The sequence below is a fragment of the Amblyomma mixtum genome, chromosome 2 (genome assembly GCF_055824585.1).
Source record: "Amblyomma mixtum isolate Tamu chromosome 2, ASM5582458v1, whole genome shotgun sequence".
In the NCBI taxonomy this organism is placed as follows: Eukaryota; Metazoa; Arthropoda; class Arachnida; order Ixodida; family Ixodidae; genus Amblyomma; species Amblyomma mixtum.
The window spans coordinates 36,711,827-36,730,591 of record NC_143013.1 but is presented as its reverse complement, the minus strand read 5'-3'; the positions used below and the strand labels follow the sequence as shown (position 1 = coordinate 36,730,591).

General features: G+C 46.6%; 1 protein-coding gene and 1 non-coding gene across 6 annotated transcripts in view; both read right to left on the bottom strand.

Moving 5' to 3' along the window:
• Positions 1–1,218: 1,218 nt before the first annotated feature.
• On the bottom strand, positions 1,219–1,290 carry TRNAS-GCU (transfer RNA serine (anticodon GCU)). The gene has a single exon. It is a non-coding gene; the product is annotated as a tRNA-Ser (tRNA).
• A 3,967-nt stretch (positions 1,291–5,257) lies between these two features.
• LOC149358994 (MFS-type transporter SLC18B1-like) overlaps positions 5,258–18,765 on the bottom strand; it is a 32,286-nt gene continuing 18,778 nt past the window's right edge. For 4 of the 5 annotated variants that reach the window (XM_089571177.1, XM_089571172.1, XM_089571174.1 and 1 more), the window contains exons 10-14: positions 16,127–16,215; positions 13,227–13,322; positions 12,000–12,077; positions 7,559–7,652; positions 5,258–6,214 (exon numbers count right to left, since the gene is read on the bottom strand). In XM_089571177.1, the coding sequence (XP_089427303.1) occupies positions 6,065–6,214; positions 7,559–7,652; positions 12,000–12,077; positions 13,227–13,322; positions 16,127–16,215 (507 nt within the window). In that variant the 3' untranslated portion in view covers positions 5,258–6,064. The remainder of the gene's footprint in view (positions 6,215–7,558; positions 7,653–11,999; positions 12,078–13,226; positions 13,323–16,126; positions 16,216–18,765) is intronic. The other variant, XM_089571173.1, reaches the window with a different exon arrangement.

Here is an 18,765-nt window from a genome sequence, read left to right as displayed (position 1 = left end):
GGATTATTAACGTGTTCTTTTTAAAACCAGAGCCAGAGAAAATGTCGGCAGCGCCTCACAAAGGCTGGAAGAAGGAAGCCCCTGCCCTCACACCGCTATAGTCAGTCCAGAGCTGATCACTCAGCTCCAAGGCTACACAAAACTCAACAACGAGCATACTGGTAGGTCGTGGGGACCGCTTGTTTCAGGTCTGCGTCATAAATTGACCAAACAATTACCTTTCGTAGTGATTTCTCCCCTTTCTGTAAAACGATGCGAAAAACACGCCGCCAGCCGCTTTCTTTCTCTCCCTATTTATTTCCTTTTCCACCTGTGCTCGAATCACTAGAGACCCCTCTTCCATGAAATCAGACTTCAAGCACTGGGGCAGACCTAATGTGGTATTTTCTGTGCAGGCTGGCCTGCGCATTTTCGGAGGCCAGTTGTGCTGAAACCGGGACGTGCTTACTTAAATGGAAGGTAAAATGATTTTTCGAGAATTTGAGGTTCTTCAAGAATCCGACTGCATGAAGCTTATAGGTAAAACGTGCGAAGTAGTTTTACGTTAGCACTAAAATAGGTGACCTAATCAAACCGGGACGATATTCAGGCTTCTCACTGCATTGGATAATTGCGGAGAAACTCGTGGTGACGTCATTAGACGTTTTTAGCATGCCGGAGACGTGCGGTTTACCGGGCCCCTCTTGCGCACGCGCAGTGGGATGTTTGGGGTACATTGCACGTGCACAGCCGGTGTCTGGTAAACCCGTATACCTCTGCGCTAATGCGCCTCCGGTATCTGTTGTCGAAATTTCAGACGTCCGCTGGCTTCGCCCACGAGCTGCCGTGCGTTTTCCAACGACATCAAACAATGCTTCGTGGGCTTCGCTTTCGGCGGCATTGGCTTTCTCTCTTGAAACAACCGTCTCTTCGCTGGAATGATGACGTCACGCCACTGTACGTGATGTCATCATTGCGGCTTCTGATCATCGCAGCTCACTGCAGACAAGCCTGAACGCCGACGCGGCTTTATTCCGCGATTACGTCACCATTTCAAGACCTAGCACAAGAAGATGGTTTGGTTTGGTTTGTTGGGGTTTAACGTCCCAAGTCGACTCAGGCTATGAGGGACGCCGTAGTGGAGGGCTCCGAAAATTTCGACCACCTAGGGTTCTTTAACGTGCACTGACATCGCGCAGTACACGGGCCTCTATAATTTCGCCTCCATCGAAATTCGACCGCCGCGGGCGGGATCGAACCCGCGTCCCTCGGGACAGCAGCCGAGCGCCATAACCACTGAGCCACCGCGGCGGCGCTCTAGCACAAGAAGAATTAGCATGCTTTGCCTGCAAGTTTCGCACATTCGACCCTTCTAAACTCGTCTAATTCTAAAACCTCTTTAGTTGCCCTTTAAGAAACCTGGTTACAGGTTTTTCATAAGCGAACATGTCATCACTGTACATCCGGCACCAAGACTTCGCGGGCATAGTGTTTGCGGGATGTAGAGCTCCCTTGCAACCCTGTCGCCTGGTATTGATACCATCGGATGGAGCCTGCACTTCTCATACATGCAGGCATTTCAGGTGATTGGCTTGCATAACAACGCCGAAATAGATTACAGCGTAAACTATTATATGAAACCAACCCGGCATTGCCTCACGCCTCCCGTGGACTAGTGATGGGAGTGCTCAGAAAACAAACAAATAAAACGAGAATTTTGGAGAGAAAAAAAACTGTTTCTTCTGGTTTTTTCACGAGGGATGTAAAATAGGAAAAAAAAAACGACATGTTCTAGAGTGCCTGTAAAGGAGGTATTGAACAATTATTCCAGTGATTACTCAAACTGTGATGTGTGACTCTGCAAAAAAAAAAAAAAAAGCGCAAAAAGTGCGCTTCATTGATTATTTGTTTAAGTTCTAAAATAATTCGGGGTTCAGCCAGAAGATCATGCTTGCTTTTCAGTTCATAAGGAAGGCCTAAACGACGAATGTTGCACGGTTCTCTTCTACCTTAGTATACGGCTACATGCGGTGAAATTTTAAAAACTGATTTTCTAATCCTCTACTATTTCTTCGCTACCGCATATCAATGTCAAAAAAAGGAGCTCGTAACCGTTTTTGGTCTTTGCAAGATTACAGCCTTTATTATTCCACATTTCTGAAAAAAAAAAAAAAAAACATTCCCACTTAGTGCCAAGCATGGCGATGATAGAGAAACGAAGTACGGTTAGATCAGAATATTCACCTGCATTGCAACGTGTGCAAACACCACGCGGCGGGAGTCCATTTTATTATTTTACTACTTTTCCTAATGCTTGCGGTGTCGCCCTGTCGTATACTACCGCCAATAGTAGCTTGGCGCGAGCGACTGACCGCTATTCGAATGAGAGCCTTCGCCGCCGCGGTGGCTCAGTGGTTATGGTGCTCGGCTGCTGACCCGTAAGACGCGGGTTCGATCCCGGCCGCGGTGGCTGAATTTCTTTGGAGGAGAAATTCTAGAGACCCGTGTACTGTGCGATGTCAGTGCACGTAAAAGAACCCCAGGTGGTCGAAATTTCCGGAGCCCTCCACTACGGCGTCTCTCATAGCCTTAGTCGCTTTGGGACGTTAAACCCCATAAACCAAACCAAACCAAACCGAATGAGAGCCTTCGAAACTCGGGAAGACTTCTAGCCAGTATCGGTTCTAAAAAACAATGCTGTCCCGCTGGCGTACTGCATCGTATGTTTTGGCGCCTTACCAAGCTTCTTATGGCACTCTGGTGTAATTTTCCCAAGAGACGTTTCTAAAAGGCGCACTGATTGCCACAAACCACTTGGCTAGCAGCTGCAAGACGCAAGCTGTAGAAGCGCAGTGGCCGCTTTGGCTACATCGTGCCAAAATAGATGCGCTTTCGAAAAGCATGCAGCCAAAGCGACCCCTCTAGTGCACGTAATTAATGAAATAGCCAAATTTCAAAAAAATTGCGAAAAAGCCACATGTCCGCAGTGCAAGCACAGCTATTTTCGCAAATTTCGCAGGGCTTCGTGCCGTCATTTCTTAAAACCTGCCTATTGGTGGAAAGTGCAGCCATTCTGTTAGAAAACTGCTGCTTTAAGAGGGTCAGAAATTACCTCGAGACGCATTGCGTTTGGCTACTTCATTTTCTTATGATCAGCAAGTCGTTCTTCAGTGCCTAACTATTATTCGCTAAATACAGAAATGCCCTTTTTCAGTAAGAAATTAAATTTTCGCTAGCAGCACGCTATGCATATAATTTCATATGACTTACTCCAGATTGGGCGAAGGAACAAAAATGGAATAGAAATAATACCGCCCTGCAGCCACAAACTCTCGAAAAAGAAGCTGAGCAACTAAAAAAAAAAAAGCATGAAGCTTTGGAAACATCAAGTACCATTAAAACCAACCACAGAATGAAAATAATTCTTGACACTTTAAAAATGCAAACAGTATTTAGCCATATTCCTTACCTTTCGTGCGATAGCAGTTAACCTCACTTAGGTGACCGCCGAAATGACCCCGTTGCTAAGGCACAGAGCTCATTAATATACGAGGGTGCCGCTTCAGTTGTTTGTCGCGGGTGGGGGTCGTTTTGACTAAATGAAAATGTTGAAGTACCTGTGCAGTAACAATGGGATATTTATTAGAGAATTCAGGGTGTCTGTCTATATCCAGTGAGTTGGTTCGGGGCGTAACGTTCCCTAACCGGATTCCTAATTGTTTCGTTATGTTTTTCACCATTGTAGGTGTCTATTCTGCCATTTTTGCATTATTTAACTGCAGATAGATACTTGTTATCTAGATGTCAGACGCTCTCGAAGCGTCAAGAGGCCTCAGATAGCCCGATACGGGGCCACGGAAAGGACATCTTGTACGCAAGCCTAGGTACACACGTGAAGTTGATATCTAAAGTATACATGAAAGATAAACAGCATAAGTTGAGATACAGGCTGCGAAGTTTATTCATTGTGGGAAGGGCACTCTCGTTCGATCTTTTATCGAAACAGGGAAGTGCACAGCGTCCATTGAACATTGCTCTTACTGACAAGCTTACGGATAAGTACAAGGAACGCAAGAGTGTAGCAATCGTCCGTGAAGTTTGGAAATGCTGAGATTATTACAGTTCGATTTAACAACTGGTAAAAAGAAATTGAGGTGAGCAATATTAATAGTGTGTTCGTGCTGCCAGTGGTAGCAGCAAAGGAATGGTACGATTCACGAGCGTCTCCCGTCAATCTCGCGAGACGAAAACGCTGCGACGACGAGGTAAACTTCCACGAACCAACATTGATGTTTGAAGGCGCAAATCAGTTTGGTCGTTGGGGGGGGATGTTCGTCTATTGCCCTTTTTTTATTGTTGTTGTCCAAGGTCTGACAGGGAAAATTCATCCTCTCTATATTCAGAGGAGGACGAGAAACTTTGCCGAGGCCTCGCCTAGTCGCATTCACATCCCTTTCACAATATGTGTCGCATTCTACTTGCATCAATCTTCAAATAATAAATCCAGATGGCTTTAGTTTACGCCAATCAGAAATGTTTATCAAATGTTTTCCTCCACTAAAGTCGAGAACTCAACCTGAAATGAGCACATTTTTAATCGCACAATGTGAAGAAAAGGTCAAATGCGTATACGAGGACGGCAAGCAGTGAACATTTACTCTGTTAATCCGGAGTATTATCTTGCCCTGTGCCACTGGTGTAAGATATCCTCAGCTCTCGTTTTCTCTCTCCCTCTCTGTGGGCAAAAGAAAAATGATCCTAAACTGCCATTCAACAGTCGCTTCCAGGCCTGTATATTCTGTCATGTGTGTTTAAACACTATTTTATTTTCCAACTCTCTGCCATGGCCCGCCGGCTTCGACGTTAGGCTTTAATGAAAGGTAGCTGGATCGAATCCCGGTCGCGGCTGCCGCCATTGCAGCGGGGGTGAAATTCAAGGACACGCGTGTCCTGTACGTGCGGCGTTAGTGCCCGTTAGGAGGATCAACGGGGTCTAAACTAATCCGGAGCCATCCACTAAATGGCGTCCCTTGTAGCCCAAATGCAACTTTTGGGAGTTTTCGAAACAGTTAGGAGGCAGCCGATATTTAGAAAATTTGCTCTTGGAAATCAACCACGGTGGCTACGTGGGGGATTCGAGCTTTTTTTTTTTGCCGCTAATGTTATTAAGAATGGACAACATAAAAGTAACAGAATTTCATTCGAAGACGCCGATACGCATTTGTGCTTCGCATTTTGAACGTTAATATATAAGTGAAAAACTGACTCAAACCATAACTACAGAGCTCCATACTGTCCCACAGTTTTATTGGTATTCGTCAACCCTGTTAAATGAATGCGTTTATTAATACAAAGTGCTGATTATCAAAGAGGCTGGCACGACGACGGAAAGCTCACTGTTGTGCAATGTGTACTTCGATCCTTTCGAAGCCAAGAAAACTTTACTCGCTTAGCTGGTTCCTGCAGGTTCCTATACAGACAAAGTGTTTCCACCTTTAGTACCCATGTCTTATCTATCCTTGAAGCCTGCTTCAGACCTTAAAAAATTTTTAGTTTAGATAATCACCCGTGGCCGCATTGCGTCTTCTAGCTGACCCATAGGGCAAATGAAGGTTCGTGTGACCTGCTTTGGCCATCTTAATCTCATGGCTACTTGAGTAAGAGAGTCTTAGCACAGCTGAGATGTATACTAGCGTCAACGTATACCGAGTACCAGATGAATGCTGTGCACGCGTACTTGCACGTCGAGTGTGCAGCAGACTTATACCGCAGTAGACGTGATAGAGAGGTTTAGCCTAGCTGACACGTATAGTGCAGGAGGCGTATACCGGATTACAGAATGCCCCCTGGGCACATGCAGTGGCAGGGGCGTGGCCTGGGGGTTGGGGCATCGTGCGTGCGCAGGAGGCATCCGGTAATCCGGCACACGTCTAAGCTAATAAGTGCCAGCTAGGCTACATCTCTAATATCTGACACTGCGCGTGCGCAGCAGATGTACTTGTCATCCGGCATATTTGCGTGCTAGTACGTCTCAGCTGTGCTAGAACTTTCCAAGACCTCAATATACAGCACATATTGAACACTTTCAGGTTAGTGGCGGTGAGGAATCGATGATCGGGTAAGTGCAATAAACACTTGGCCCGCTCTCTGTTGAATCGTCTGGCGATGAAAAAGAATCCCGTTTCTTCATTCGGAATGGTCCACGGCCAATCCAAACTAAACCAGTGATGACAGCCTGAAAAAGAGAAATGGAATGACTTTCAATCAGAAATATCTTGCACGCAACTAAGTATGCTTTTTGACGGAAGCGTAAGGATCGGTTGGTGTGCGAACAGTTGTCTTGGCCGGACTGCACAGTTTGTAGGCTACGCGAGGTCATCGTAGGCGTGCTGCTTCGGATGCTTGCTTTTACAGCAGCGAGCTCGTGGCCTGAGTCACAACCAGTTGTGCAGTGTCGCGATCAAATAAATTTCAGTGGTTTTCCTGCACGTGCTGGGCCAGGAAACGCAATACTGATGGCGCCGCTAAGGTTTACTGTATTGCTGTCGTGCTCGTGGAGTCGCTCAAAGCCTTTCACCTCCATTACTACGAACACAATTTATCGGTTTTCTTACACACGCTTCCGTTTTTATCAGAGAGCTTTAGCATAGCGGAGACGCATTATCTTAGAGGTATATCAAATTACCGGACGTCTCCTACTCTGGCACAGTGCCAAGGGCGTGGCCAAACGGGGGCCACTGCACGTGCTCAGCCGGCGTCCGCTAATTCGATACACGTCTACACTACTATGTCTTCGGCATGCTGAAACTCTGTTATACTTTTTATCGCAACATCACCACCACCTGAGCTAAGAAGCATGCTAGGCAGCTGGCTATTCTCTTCAGTCTCCACTAATAGCGCTGTCGGCAGTTCTGCGGTGTAATCGATGTACTACCGTTGACAAAAGTGGTATACTCCACGCGGCGGGAGCCGGAGCAACGGAAAGCTGCGTTTGAGCGCCATCTACAGGCGGCATCTAGGACCCAGAGAGCCAATCTGTGACCTTTATTATCAGCAGGCATGTCCCTTGGCTCGTTTCAGTGTTTCAAAAATGCGCTGCTTCCACGACAAGTTAGCCAAGCGCGCGGGGGCATTTCATCGCATCATGACGGTGTGCGCGCCGGCTCTCATGCCATATCTCGAGCGCGCGTTCAAAAAAAGGAGACACAAAATGAAAAGAGGGCCACCAAGGGGCCACCAGATTGCTACTGCTGCGGCGCCGCTCGGCATTTTGGCGAGCTAAAGCACGAAACATTGAAACGAGACAAGTGACGTGCCTGCTGATAATGAAGGTCACAGATTGTCTGTCTGGGTCCGAGATGGCGTCTGCAGATGGCGTTGAAACGCAGTTTTCCGTTGCTCCGGCTTCCGCCGCGTGGAGTATACCACTTTTGTCCCCGGTAGTACAAACGCTTTTCGCCAGGACGAAGCGTTCAACTGGGCCACACCTCAGAGTAATGTACAATATAAGTATTCAACGACAACCGCTGAAAACAGAAGCAATTCATGGTCGAGTTGTAACTGTGCCCTGACGACTTACCCAAATCACGTGAATTCCAAACATCCACATGGATGTAGATCGGTAGCCGTACTTGGACACGATATAGCCGGCGAGCGGTGCGAGGGGCACGGTTCTGTATGGAAAAAAAGTAAATGCGGAGGAGACTCAAGAGTTACACCCCGCGCTGAAAAAAAACAAACAGAGCGTAATTACAGGGACACTGATGTCAACTCCGTCAGGTTTTTGTTCCCAGTAGAAATCCATTTTACGGCTCCCTTTCGATGCATTGATAAGCGTTTGCCCGGAAGCAAAACACGAAATTATTCTGAGATAACTGCATTCAAAACAATTCCCGCAATTGTTTAACACATGACGTCTACATCGAAAAGAACTCTGTGATCATCATGTTGAAGTGAATGGTAGTGCATCGTAGCCTCTGGGATCTGCGCCCAAAAACCCGTGGCGACGCACCACATATTTTTTGCGAAGTGCACAGGTGATGGCGACACCCGTATTTCATTTTCTGGCGTTTTCTAGTTTCTAGTTTACAAAATCTCCGCTTGCACGAGCGGGGGGGGGGGGGGGGGGGGGGGGGGGCGGGGGGGGGGGGGTATTTGTCGTTATTATGGAGTAAGCTAACCATAAAAGCATACTTCAGTTTGTCTTCAGTGACCCTTTAATGCTGTCTTACAGTTTAATAACTTACGTGTTTAAGGCAACAGCTACACATGGGGCTCTCTCAGATGCAGAGATCGTCACCGCCATACGTTGTAATAAGTAACTTCCTCTGCACGATGATAGGGACTGGGTAAATGTGACTTGTCAATGGGGACATACGAAAGATACATGTGAGCCGGGGAATGACCATTGTCGAGAATCACCCATCTATTCTCATGTCATCAGAAGCCGGCATGGGATATGAATTTTTTTCCTTTACTCGAATATGAGATATTGACAGAGGAGTGGACTGACGTAGCATAGGAACTAATGGAGGATACCAGTCGGTAATGAGCAAGTTTTCTTGATCAGAGGAATCGAAGAGAGTGTTTCAATGGGTGATTTAGATTGAGATCCCTAGTTCTGACTGAGCCGCGGCGGTATGGTCCCTAGACTCCCTGGACATCTTGCTCGTTCGAGGATTCGGAGAGCTGCCCCGGATCGCCACGTGGAATGCACCATAACTCTTTACTGGCCTGACTTGCGCCCACAAAAAAGAAATGAAAACACTCCTCGGCGGTGAAAGCAACAAGTGTCCTCGACGGCCGCTTACGAACGGAACTGACAGTCGTATTCGGCCGCGCTCAATTTAAAGCTGACGAAAAACCTTCGAGGTAAGGTGCGGAGAGCATACGACCATCTCGAACATGGCAGAAGTATTTGAGTGCGTCTGCAATCTTGCCAGAGAAATCTGTCGCCCTTGGCGTCACAAACAAAAATGATAAGGCCGCTTGCAGGCGGCTTCGAGCATGAATAAACAAACATTAGAAAGCTTCGCGCCAATACATTGTAGAGAAATTAGCCCACTTACTTCTTTACAACAAGGCAGAAACACAAAAGGCGTTAGAAGCTTTACGTCCAAAGCACAGAGCAGCGTACAAAAGGCCGGCTGCTACTACAGCAGGTCAGTATGGGAACCAAGTAGTCAGCGGGTAATTAAGAAGGCAGGCAAAGTGTTTTGGGCGCGCTGCTGAAATAACATCCGCCCCAGACAACAGTGCTTCATCCTTTCATCTCTCCTGTCTTTCGTTCCGTCCTTTATATGAGTGCTTTATATGAGGCAAAATATGAGTAAAGCAGTGAGTGCGCCAGACTTGCATGCATAAACTGCTATGTTGCGCAACGATGTATGACAGTCGGCAGCGTAACAAACACATCAGACAGATACCATGATAAGATTCTCCAGTACACAGAGCCGACTGGACATGTAGCTTAACTCAGATAACCTTTATGTGCTTGAGTATGTAGCTTGCACAGTGGTCTGTATTGTGTTCGATGGATAGCGGAAAAAACTGCAGGCCAAGGAAAGGCACACATAGCATGCGCACTTACAGTGCTACCTGTGTTGCGGCATGTGTTCCTGCTTCCAGTCGCACTTTTGTCCGCTATTGTTCGAATACAATGAAACGAGAACTAACCAGCTCGTTTGTATTAGTGAGCGAGCTTAGTGCTGGCGTTCAATGCAGGTAGCCACTGAAAATGTTTTCACTAGAGGAAGCACGCAGCTGTTATGCAGTGTGCTTCCTGGCCGCAGAGTAGTTAGCTCGTTAATACACGCTCCGCGATGACGGGTTTACGTTAGCCGGATAGATTATTATCGCAAGAGGTGGTGGTACCTCCGCAAAAGTTTCTTCAGGGATCGGGTGAGGAAAAAAGGAAAATGCTGACGTGCTAGCCAGCTTTGACTAGTTAAAAGTCCCAAAACTTTAAACGCTTCGTGCTTAATATGCCGTTGAGCACTTAGCCTCGCCTGTTAGCGAAACGGCTTATTCTTAGCTGCTTATTGGATGGCACAAAGATATTTTTAATGAATCGTAAACTGCATCTTTCAGCATATGTCATCTGTTATGCTTATACTATTAGACATCGTTTGTAGAGCTAAGCCGCCGCGGTGGCTCAGTGGTTATGGTGCTCGGCTGCTGACCCAAAAGATGCGGGTTCGATCCCGGCCGCGTCGGCTAGAATTTCTTTGGAGGCGAAATTCAAGAGGCCCGTGTACTGTGCGATGTCAGTGCACGTTAAAGAACCCCAGGTGGTCGAAATTTCCGGAGCCTTCCACTAAGGCGTCTCTCATAGCCTTAGTCGCTTTGGGACGTTAAACCCCATAAACCAAACCAAACCAAACGTTTGTAGAGTTATGGACACAATCTACCGCTAAAAACCGGCTTTCTCGACCGAAATGAAACGTATAATGGGTCCGTAACCACATTAAAAAACATCACCTTCATATCGTGATGTCGTATGTATTAGTTGAAGGTTAGAAGCTCTGCATAAACGGTACTCAATGTGCCTCTAGTTTACAGCGCGCTAGCAATGCTGATAAGAAAACACCTCAAAGATGATGGAAGAAAATGTGCTTTTCCTTAGAGACGGTTTACAAGCCCTTAACAAATATCAAAGCCAAGAGGTCGGCCTGAAGACCATAGGTCCGATTTTCTATTCCCTTTACAAATGGAGACGATGAGAACACGGTTAAAAAGAACGGAGAATATGAGAAAAGGATGCACAATGCCATTTGGTCAGTATTATGGTACGGTAGCTTCTAGCCGCCATAATTACCGCCGTGACAGGCCGGTGCGCATATATGCTTGGATGCGCTGCTACTGACGTGTCTGTTGCTCAACAAAGTGCCGTAATCGCAATGACTAGGGGACAATGCTTGGCACAATGCCAAACTCGCGACACTGCCACACTATGAAAACAGTGTGGAGCACATGGAGAGTCCTCGCTGTCAGCAGTCACTTTTGTCACGTGGAGGACGCGCCAGCTTTTCGGGCACACGCGAGGACGCAATCTGGGCTATCTTATGAGGTTAGGAGGAGAGTGACAATGGTAAGGAGAAAAGAATGGTTTAATTCTTCCTCTTCCCACTAAATTGCACAGCGGAGAGTTTCGCGTATGCGGCTTCAGTGTCGAAAAACGGGTACATCAGTAAATCGGGCGTTTCGCAACCTGTGAAGACACACACTGATTCGCCGCTTCCAACTGCCATCCATGTGCTTGTGCGCCAGCCGTTTATACTTTCAACGAACGGAGTTGCACACCCTTCATCGTGGCTCTATGTTCCAAATTAAAACAAAAATGTACAGGGTGTTTTTTTTAAACCGTTTACAGCATAAAAAAAAAGGCGCTGATAGTATCATGAATGCCACCTTCATGCAATGTATATTCGGATCGGCGGACACAAGATAAGGACATAGCGGTCAAATTTATTAAATTAATTAGCCAAATTTCGTTAATTATCTTTTTAACTCTTTACGCTGCATATTGCAAGCGCAATATTGAAGACTGTAATGATGTAAAGAGGATGTCATTAAGTGCAAGAGATATTGAGATATTCGCGATTGAATTTTCAGCCTTTTCGGATCCGATTTGGGGACTGAGCGCTTAGAGTGCGCCCGAGATACCATCCATGATATTACGTAAGACATTGACGAAATGATGACGACAACCGACGGCATCAAGGCTAGCTCCGACTGCAGCAGGTAGGCGCTCAAAAAGAGTGCATAGTTACTGCCTCCATGAGCAGCACGCTCTCTTTTTTCGTCATTGGCATTGAACTTGGCAACTTGGAACATTGGCAAGGCACGTTTCCTGCCTTGAGTGGTTTTGAAAAAGCAGCACGATGATAACGCGCAAGATGATTTCCCTTTCCTCTCTGGCTCCTCAACAAACCCTCCATAGATGCTGTCATACTGAATGTAACGTAATCTAAGAAAATGCCCCGCAAGTACTGGAGGTGTGCAACATAGTGTTAACTTACATTAGGCTTGAGAAAAAGGTGCTCGTGCCACTGACAAAGCCTCTAGTTTTTACATCATCTGGGTATTCCTCCACCTCTCTGAAAAAAACGAAAAGATAAGACATCATTCGATAAATCGTTTGTTGCTAACCTATGCCTCTGTTTCTGTGTTTTATGGTGACCCCCTCAGCATCAGTGGTATATAATGAAAAAACCTTTTTTGTTAAACGTTACAACTTATACAGTTATAGCATAAGCTTATGTTGTGGCGTGAAGCTTGCGCTAAAACGATTTGTCATGCTAGTTGTTTAAGCATCCTGTATCGAACAGCGCGAACACAGACAAGCACAAGAGACGAAAGAACAGACGAACACAGTAGACACCAAATGCATATTTGCTCAGTAACAGTTATCACCAGAAATGAAAACAAGCCACACAGACGGAAACATTAATTCTGGTGATACTTTTTAGCTCCTAAGTAAACCGACCGACCGGTACCTCAGTCGGTTTCTGAATTTATCACGGTAGTTCAGTTTCTGTTGTAGAACATTAGTGGTGACGCATTTCTTCCCCCCAAGTTGCAAATTGTGAACATGTAGTGCACTCCCGCGTGCACACTATACGAGTGTTTTCTAACGATTGACAAATTGTTCTCGTGCACTCTACTGGAAACTTTAAGCCTGTCACGTTGGGCTGCCACTTACCACGTACTACGCGCTGCCAGTGGGTGTGCGCTGATTGGTCTCGACGCGGCACGCGGCGCCATCTGGCGTCCTCAAGGCAATCAGCGCATGCGCGCTGACGGCGCGCGCTGCACTCTGAGCGGTAGCGGTACGCGCTATGCTAGAAGTCTCAATACCTAACTTCAGCAGTCTCACGGCTTGAACCCGCCTGGATATTCTCACAAGCTAAGAAAACAGTCCCTTAGCACAAAAGATGTGATCGCGTAAAGATGGTGGTATGGCACATTGGTAATGGTGGAGTTTCGTAGGACAGTGTGAATGCCAATATAAAGGAGGAAAATAGTGCCTTTATTTTGTTTTCCTTTTCCCCATCTGTAGTGACACTCACTCTATTTCGGATACGGACTGATTATATGCCAACATTTTCTAAACGTTGTTATTAAAACAGCCATCTGACCGAATAGGTGTTTCTTTCAAGGGAATATGTTTATTGTTGCTTGTTGCCTGCCCGTATGTGGGTTAATGCATGTGTGTGCGAACTACCAAATATGTCCTGCATACTCACACGGCGATCCTCATGGAGTGGCTGTAGGCACATACGATGATAAAACCAGCTCCGAGTCCCCTCAGCGCTTGTGAAATGCAGATGAGGTCGAAGTTTCTTATCAGCAGACACACCAGAAAAGGGAACAAGCAACAAAGAAAAAATCAAGCATGCAGTCTTTCACTCCACAATAATTTATTCTTAATGACATTAGTGGACTACTCTATGAATAGAATTGCCTGAACAATTTTACGTTAACCCTAGAAAGGAAATTAATTCATGCAAACGGGTGTGACCGAATCTGAGACGTATCAGCCCTCATTCTGTGCGGAAAAGGTGGTTTCAGTTCATGGTTTTACAGGACGGTATTCGTTTATCTCACTTCATCGATACCGGATAAGACATTCTGTGGTGGAGCTCAAAGCACAACTTCCAGCTAAGCATTTATTTATTTATTTATTACAATACCTTCAGGGCCCCAGTGGGGCGTTACAGAAGGGAGTGGATAAAAAAACTATAGACAATGCAGCAAAATGAAAACAAAAAGTAAATGCAAAATGTAATGTAATACAGCAAAGAAAGAAAAAACGTAAGCTTGAACAAAATACATATCAGATTAGGTAACAAAACAGCCTAGTCAAACACATAGTTTTCCGCGGCATTTTTAAATAAACAGGTGTCAGAAATATCGGAAATATTAAGCGAGTTCGTCCGATGGTGTCACAGTGACGCGAAAATTTCCGCCAGAATACACAGGGCATGAGCATATAACGAGAGCAAGATGCCATAGAACATTGAAGAGTCCTCACAAAGCCTATAAAGCATTCTATCTTGCAACCGACGAAAAAGGAAAGTGAGTGCGCTTTCTTCACGGAACGTGTTGCTCCAACCGAGAGGCTTGCTTAACGGGAGTGGCGTGGTGTAGCAACGAGTGCGGCACTACCTTAGAAATATCAAAATCTGCCGGCGGAGACAGCCTTGTGTACACTAATGCTTGTTTCTCAATGTTGCTTGTTCTAAACGATATGTGTGCTTAGAACACAGTCCGTATGTTATTCGCCGCCATAATAACCTGCGATGAGAAAGTTAGTTTCTTTATTAGCACGCCGTCAAGTTATAGCACTTGCCCATAATGCATTCACCGAATGCATTATGCCTGCGGGCTACTCAAGCTGCCTAGGGACAGCCATCATTGCGCTGAAAATAACAATGCTGGATGCGCACAAGTTCATTTCCGCTGGGAGTTTATCTAGCCCCCTTTATTAATTTGTACTCATAGTAAAAGCTCGCTAATTCTAACTTCACGCGACCGGGAAAAAAGTTTGGATTGCCCGATGTTCAAATTAATGAATGGCCTCGAAAAAACTGACAAGAACCATTTGCATTACGCTATATGTACCGTATTTACTCGTGTAACGAACCCACTCGCATAATGAACCCACCCACCCACCCCCGATTTTTGCCTAAGAATTTGAAAAAAAAAAAAAAAGCGTCAGTCGTTAACGCTTCCCTCCGTTTCGTTTCGCACCCTCCGTTTCGCACCCTCCGGTCCACAACGCATTTCTTGGCAGTGCGCCAAGATGCTGCGCAGCGATAATGTCACGGTGTGTTTACCTTTTGACGTTAGCTCTAGCAAGGGGGGGGGGGGGGGGGGGGGGGGGGAGCGAACTTGGCAGAGTATCAGCCCTTGTCCGGTTGCGCAAGCCTCGTTTTCAGTACGTTCTCCTTATCGTACCACGGGCGATTGGGGCGGACGCCATCTACTGCCACTCAATGATTGGAACGCATGATAGCAGCAAAAGCCTTTTGCAGCGAACCATGCTAAAAGCCGGCGTCATGATCGCGGCTGACCGCGTGCTTCCGTTGGCGACTGATGGATGGAGAATGGACGACACTCGCAAAGAAAAAAAATTTTTCGCACGTAATTTGTAGCGCCCGTCCTAAGTCATAGCCTTTCATGGGTGTTTGCTGGGACCGCGCCGACAGTTCTTATCCGTATTTCCGAATGAACAGGGCTCGAATTAACGAGTATTTAGTTGCGAGTTTCGCAGGTTTCGCGGAAAAGAGGGTAGGCAGCCGCCACCGCGGCCGCCAACCTACCGACGGCCGCCGCGCCGAGGATGGCGCCATTTAGGCTTTACCCACTCTTCCTCGGGTTTATCTGGTTCAATCTACTGTCCCCGTTTAGGACGTACGCAGCCTCTAACTATGCGGAGGTGCTTTTTTTTTTTTGCGGCCACGTGCTGTGTGTCAGGCCGCGCAGACGCGGCGGCGCGTAGTTCGGATTATCCGCAGAGGAACCGACTCGCTTTCTGATTGACGGGATATTCATTCCCAGATCTCTATGGAGCTTGGCCGGAGCAAGTAGTGTAGTTCGAAGTATCCAATAATTCGAATTATCAAGGTTCGAATTAACGAGCTTTCACTGTATATGAAAAATCTACAGCTATGCTGTGAGCTCACGTGACCTAACCGCAATTCACTATAGCTTTCCTGCATTTCCTGTATTCTATCAGTCTAAGCTTCTGCCAACTTTAAGGACTTATAGGTGACACATACACGCGATTATGTGTTTCTATGTTGTGCATGAACATGAGTATGAGAGACGAAGTAAATGACTTCTAGAGACTAATTACAGGAAAAGCTAGCAAGCAGTCAAGCTATGCAGAAACAGCAAAGTTATCATTGTCTTGCTTCTTGCACTGTATTGGACCCGTCTCTCGGTTGTTTTTCAGGAGTTTTTTACTGCCATCCGCACGATTGCGGCGACCTCATGCAAAAGTTTCAACAACAAATGCCACTTGATATCTCAACTTGCATCTTGTACTTGTGATTACAGCGAAGTTTCCTGCGCTGTGCAGTTTACAACAATGCAGTGCAACTTAAACAGAGTTACGAAAAAAAAAATGGACTTCTCTTACGGTTCGACATGTATGAAAGGTGCTGGTCCGATGATCAGGAACGAGACCGCTATGAATGTGACTCCCACAAAAATCCAGAGGTTCTCGTACTGAAACCAACGAAGGAAACAACAATGCTTACATTCATTTTGTGTCTTTCTCAAGCACATGGGTGTTCTAAAATTGCAGGGGGACCACGCATTCGAAAGAGGGCCATATACGTTCAGATCATATGAGTCATGAGTAGTTCGGACTCATATTCAGGTCATGATCTGAGTCGTGAGCGAGTCCGGACTCCGATTCTGATTACGATCCGAGTCGTGAGTAAGACCGGGCTCATTTAGATAATGATCTGTTTTCTCGCGACGAAGGTGTGCGCTTATAGGTTTGGCGCAGACATGGCGGAGCACGCGGCAGTTTTCTTATTTCGCCTCCATCGAACTACGGCTGTCGTGGTCAGGATCGAACCCGCTGACCTTCGGGCCAGTAGGCGAACACCAAAGCCACAAAGCCATCGCGGCAGGTGACCATGCAGGAGGTATGTTGCTACAAAAAACTGAATCGCGTGTTTCTGAATCCCCTCTACAAACTAAAAAAATGAGATTGGGCCCAAACTGTATGGCACAAATTTTGTATGACTAACCTGGCCTAATTAACTAATCACCTGTGAATAAAAAAAATATAGGGACACTGAAGTCTCCTGAAGAGGAGCACGAGATAGCATTCTGCGTGTGTTTGCGTCAGTTCCTTTGCAATTCTGGGTTCATCAACCGCCATATTCAGACTGCTAGCTGCAGTTTCCGACGTTATGTATTTATTTTCTGATTTTTTATTTCAATTCATTCACTGTCCAGGTTGCTGTCGAGAAACCAGCTTGCTCAGAACCCGTTGGGCAGGTTGTGATGACGCAACAAGGTCACGTGACTTACATCGACCAATCATGAATTGTCACCTGCCACTGTGGTAAAGTTGGATGACGTCACAAGGTCACGCGACATCTCGATCAATCAGTGAATGTCGTCTCGGTCATCGGCGGACTTTTGGTGGGACGACAACTCTAATGCCATGATGATTCGAGTCGCGCCATTGACCGCAAACCCTATGCCTTTAGCTGCATCCATTTGCAGGTTGCCACTCTTTAAGCTTTTCGTTACTTTGTAACACCCGGTATAAATGTGCAATTATGGAGAGAAACTTGGCTTGCTCGATTAAAGAAAGGTCATTTGCTTTGGCGCGAGTGCCGCGGAGGACCACTGGATTAACGAAAAATGAAGGCTGACCGGGGGGGGGGGGGGGGGATTTGAAAGCAAATTTAAACTACTTAGCATAAAGCAGATGACTGCTCTGAAAGCATGGGTGCAAAACATTCCTGATATATTTTTGTTTATTTTCTGACAAGCTTTTTTTTTCCTTGGTCACTGATTCCTTTTTAATTGGCAGGCTAAACCGAGAAGTAAGAATCAGCTTTGTGTTTGTCTAAACTGAGTGTTCCTTTCACTACTCACGTATATTGAATCTAACATTCAGCAGTGTGTTATATGCCCATCAAAATTCAGTGATTAACCTTGAAAGGAATATCATTCTTGTTTAATTCCAGGAAGCAAAACGGTAGTGCCACTAAAACATGGCAAGTACAGGAACACTCGATATGAAAGGGAAGAGGAAGCACGGGACCGCTGCACTTCGTGAAGCGTTGCCGTCGACAGCCGGCGAGAATCGGCGGCAAAGACGCATGCGCGGTAAGCAAGGCCGGTTGCTCTCTCCGCGCATATGCCTGGTGCCGCAGATCTAGGTCACGCGCTCGCGTATTTCTTTTCGTATTGAATGACCTTGTACAGGGTAACGGCAACTCGACGAACTCTTCAAAGGCGTACGCGCGGAGCGCCTGCGCACTCAGCGCCGCTCCGCGGCTGGCGTCGAAAAAGGGCATGCATCTCTATATTCCTGGCGCTGGCTCACTCCCCATCTCGAGCCGACTGAAGGAATTTTAAGCCGTCAATAAAAGGGGTTGCGGAGGCTTTAAGGGCTTGAAGCCATGAAGAAAAGACCAGGGAGGGCTGAAAGAACTTAAGCCGTGAAGAAAAGAGGGTGGAACGTAAAAGAACATCGAGCCACGAAGAAAAATGTCACGGAGAGCCCCGCGGTCCTCCGATTGTTGTAACCTGCACTCTGCTAATATCCGACATATACGCGCGATGCCGTGCCTCGCTCATGCGCAGACTGGCTCCCCTGCACGCCCCTGATGTAGGCGCTCCGCGCGTACGCCTAGGAAGTGTCCATCGAGTTGCCGCAAGAACACGCGAGCGCTTGGTAGCACTATTTAGAGGGCCGCTGCGAGCGAAGATGGACTGGACGCAATGCTTCACGACATCTGCCACTTCCCTTCAATGCGCGGCCGTGTCGCGCGTAGTTAGCCCTACGAAGTGCACTGCCATGCGCTCAAGTGTTCGCGCTACGGGTGGATGGCCCCGTACCTTTCACATGCTAAAATTAAGGCATGTGGAGTTGAAACTTCCCCTATTCACTGAGAGGTAGTCTTCGCATGGCCGTACTAAAATTTAAGTGATGAATTTTCAATAAAAATCATTTCTGGGCCAGATTTCTTGAGCATTGCTGGCAAACTTGCTATCCAAGCGCCCAACAAACCAAGACACGAAACA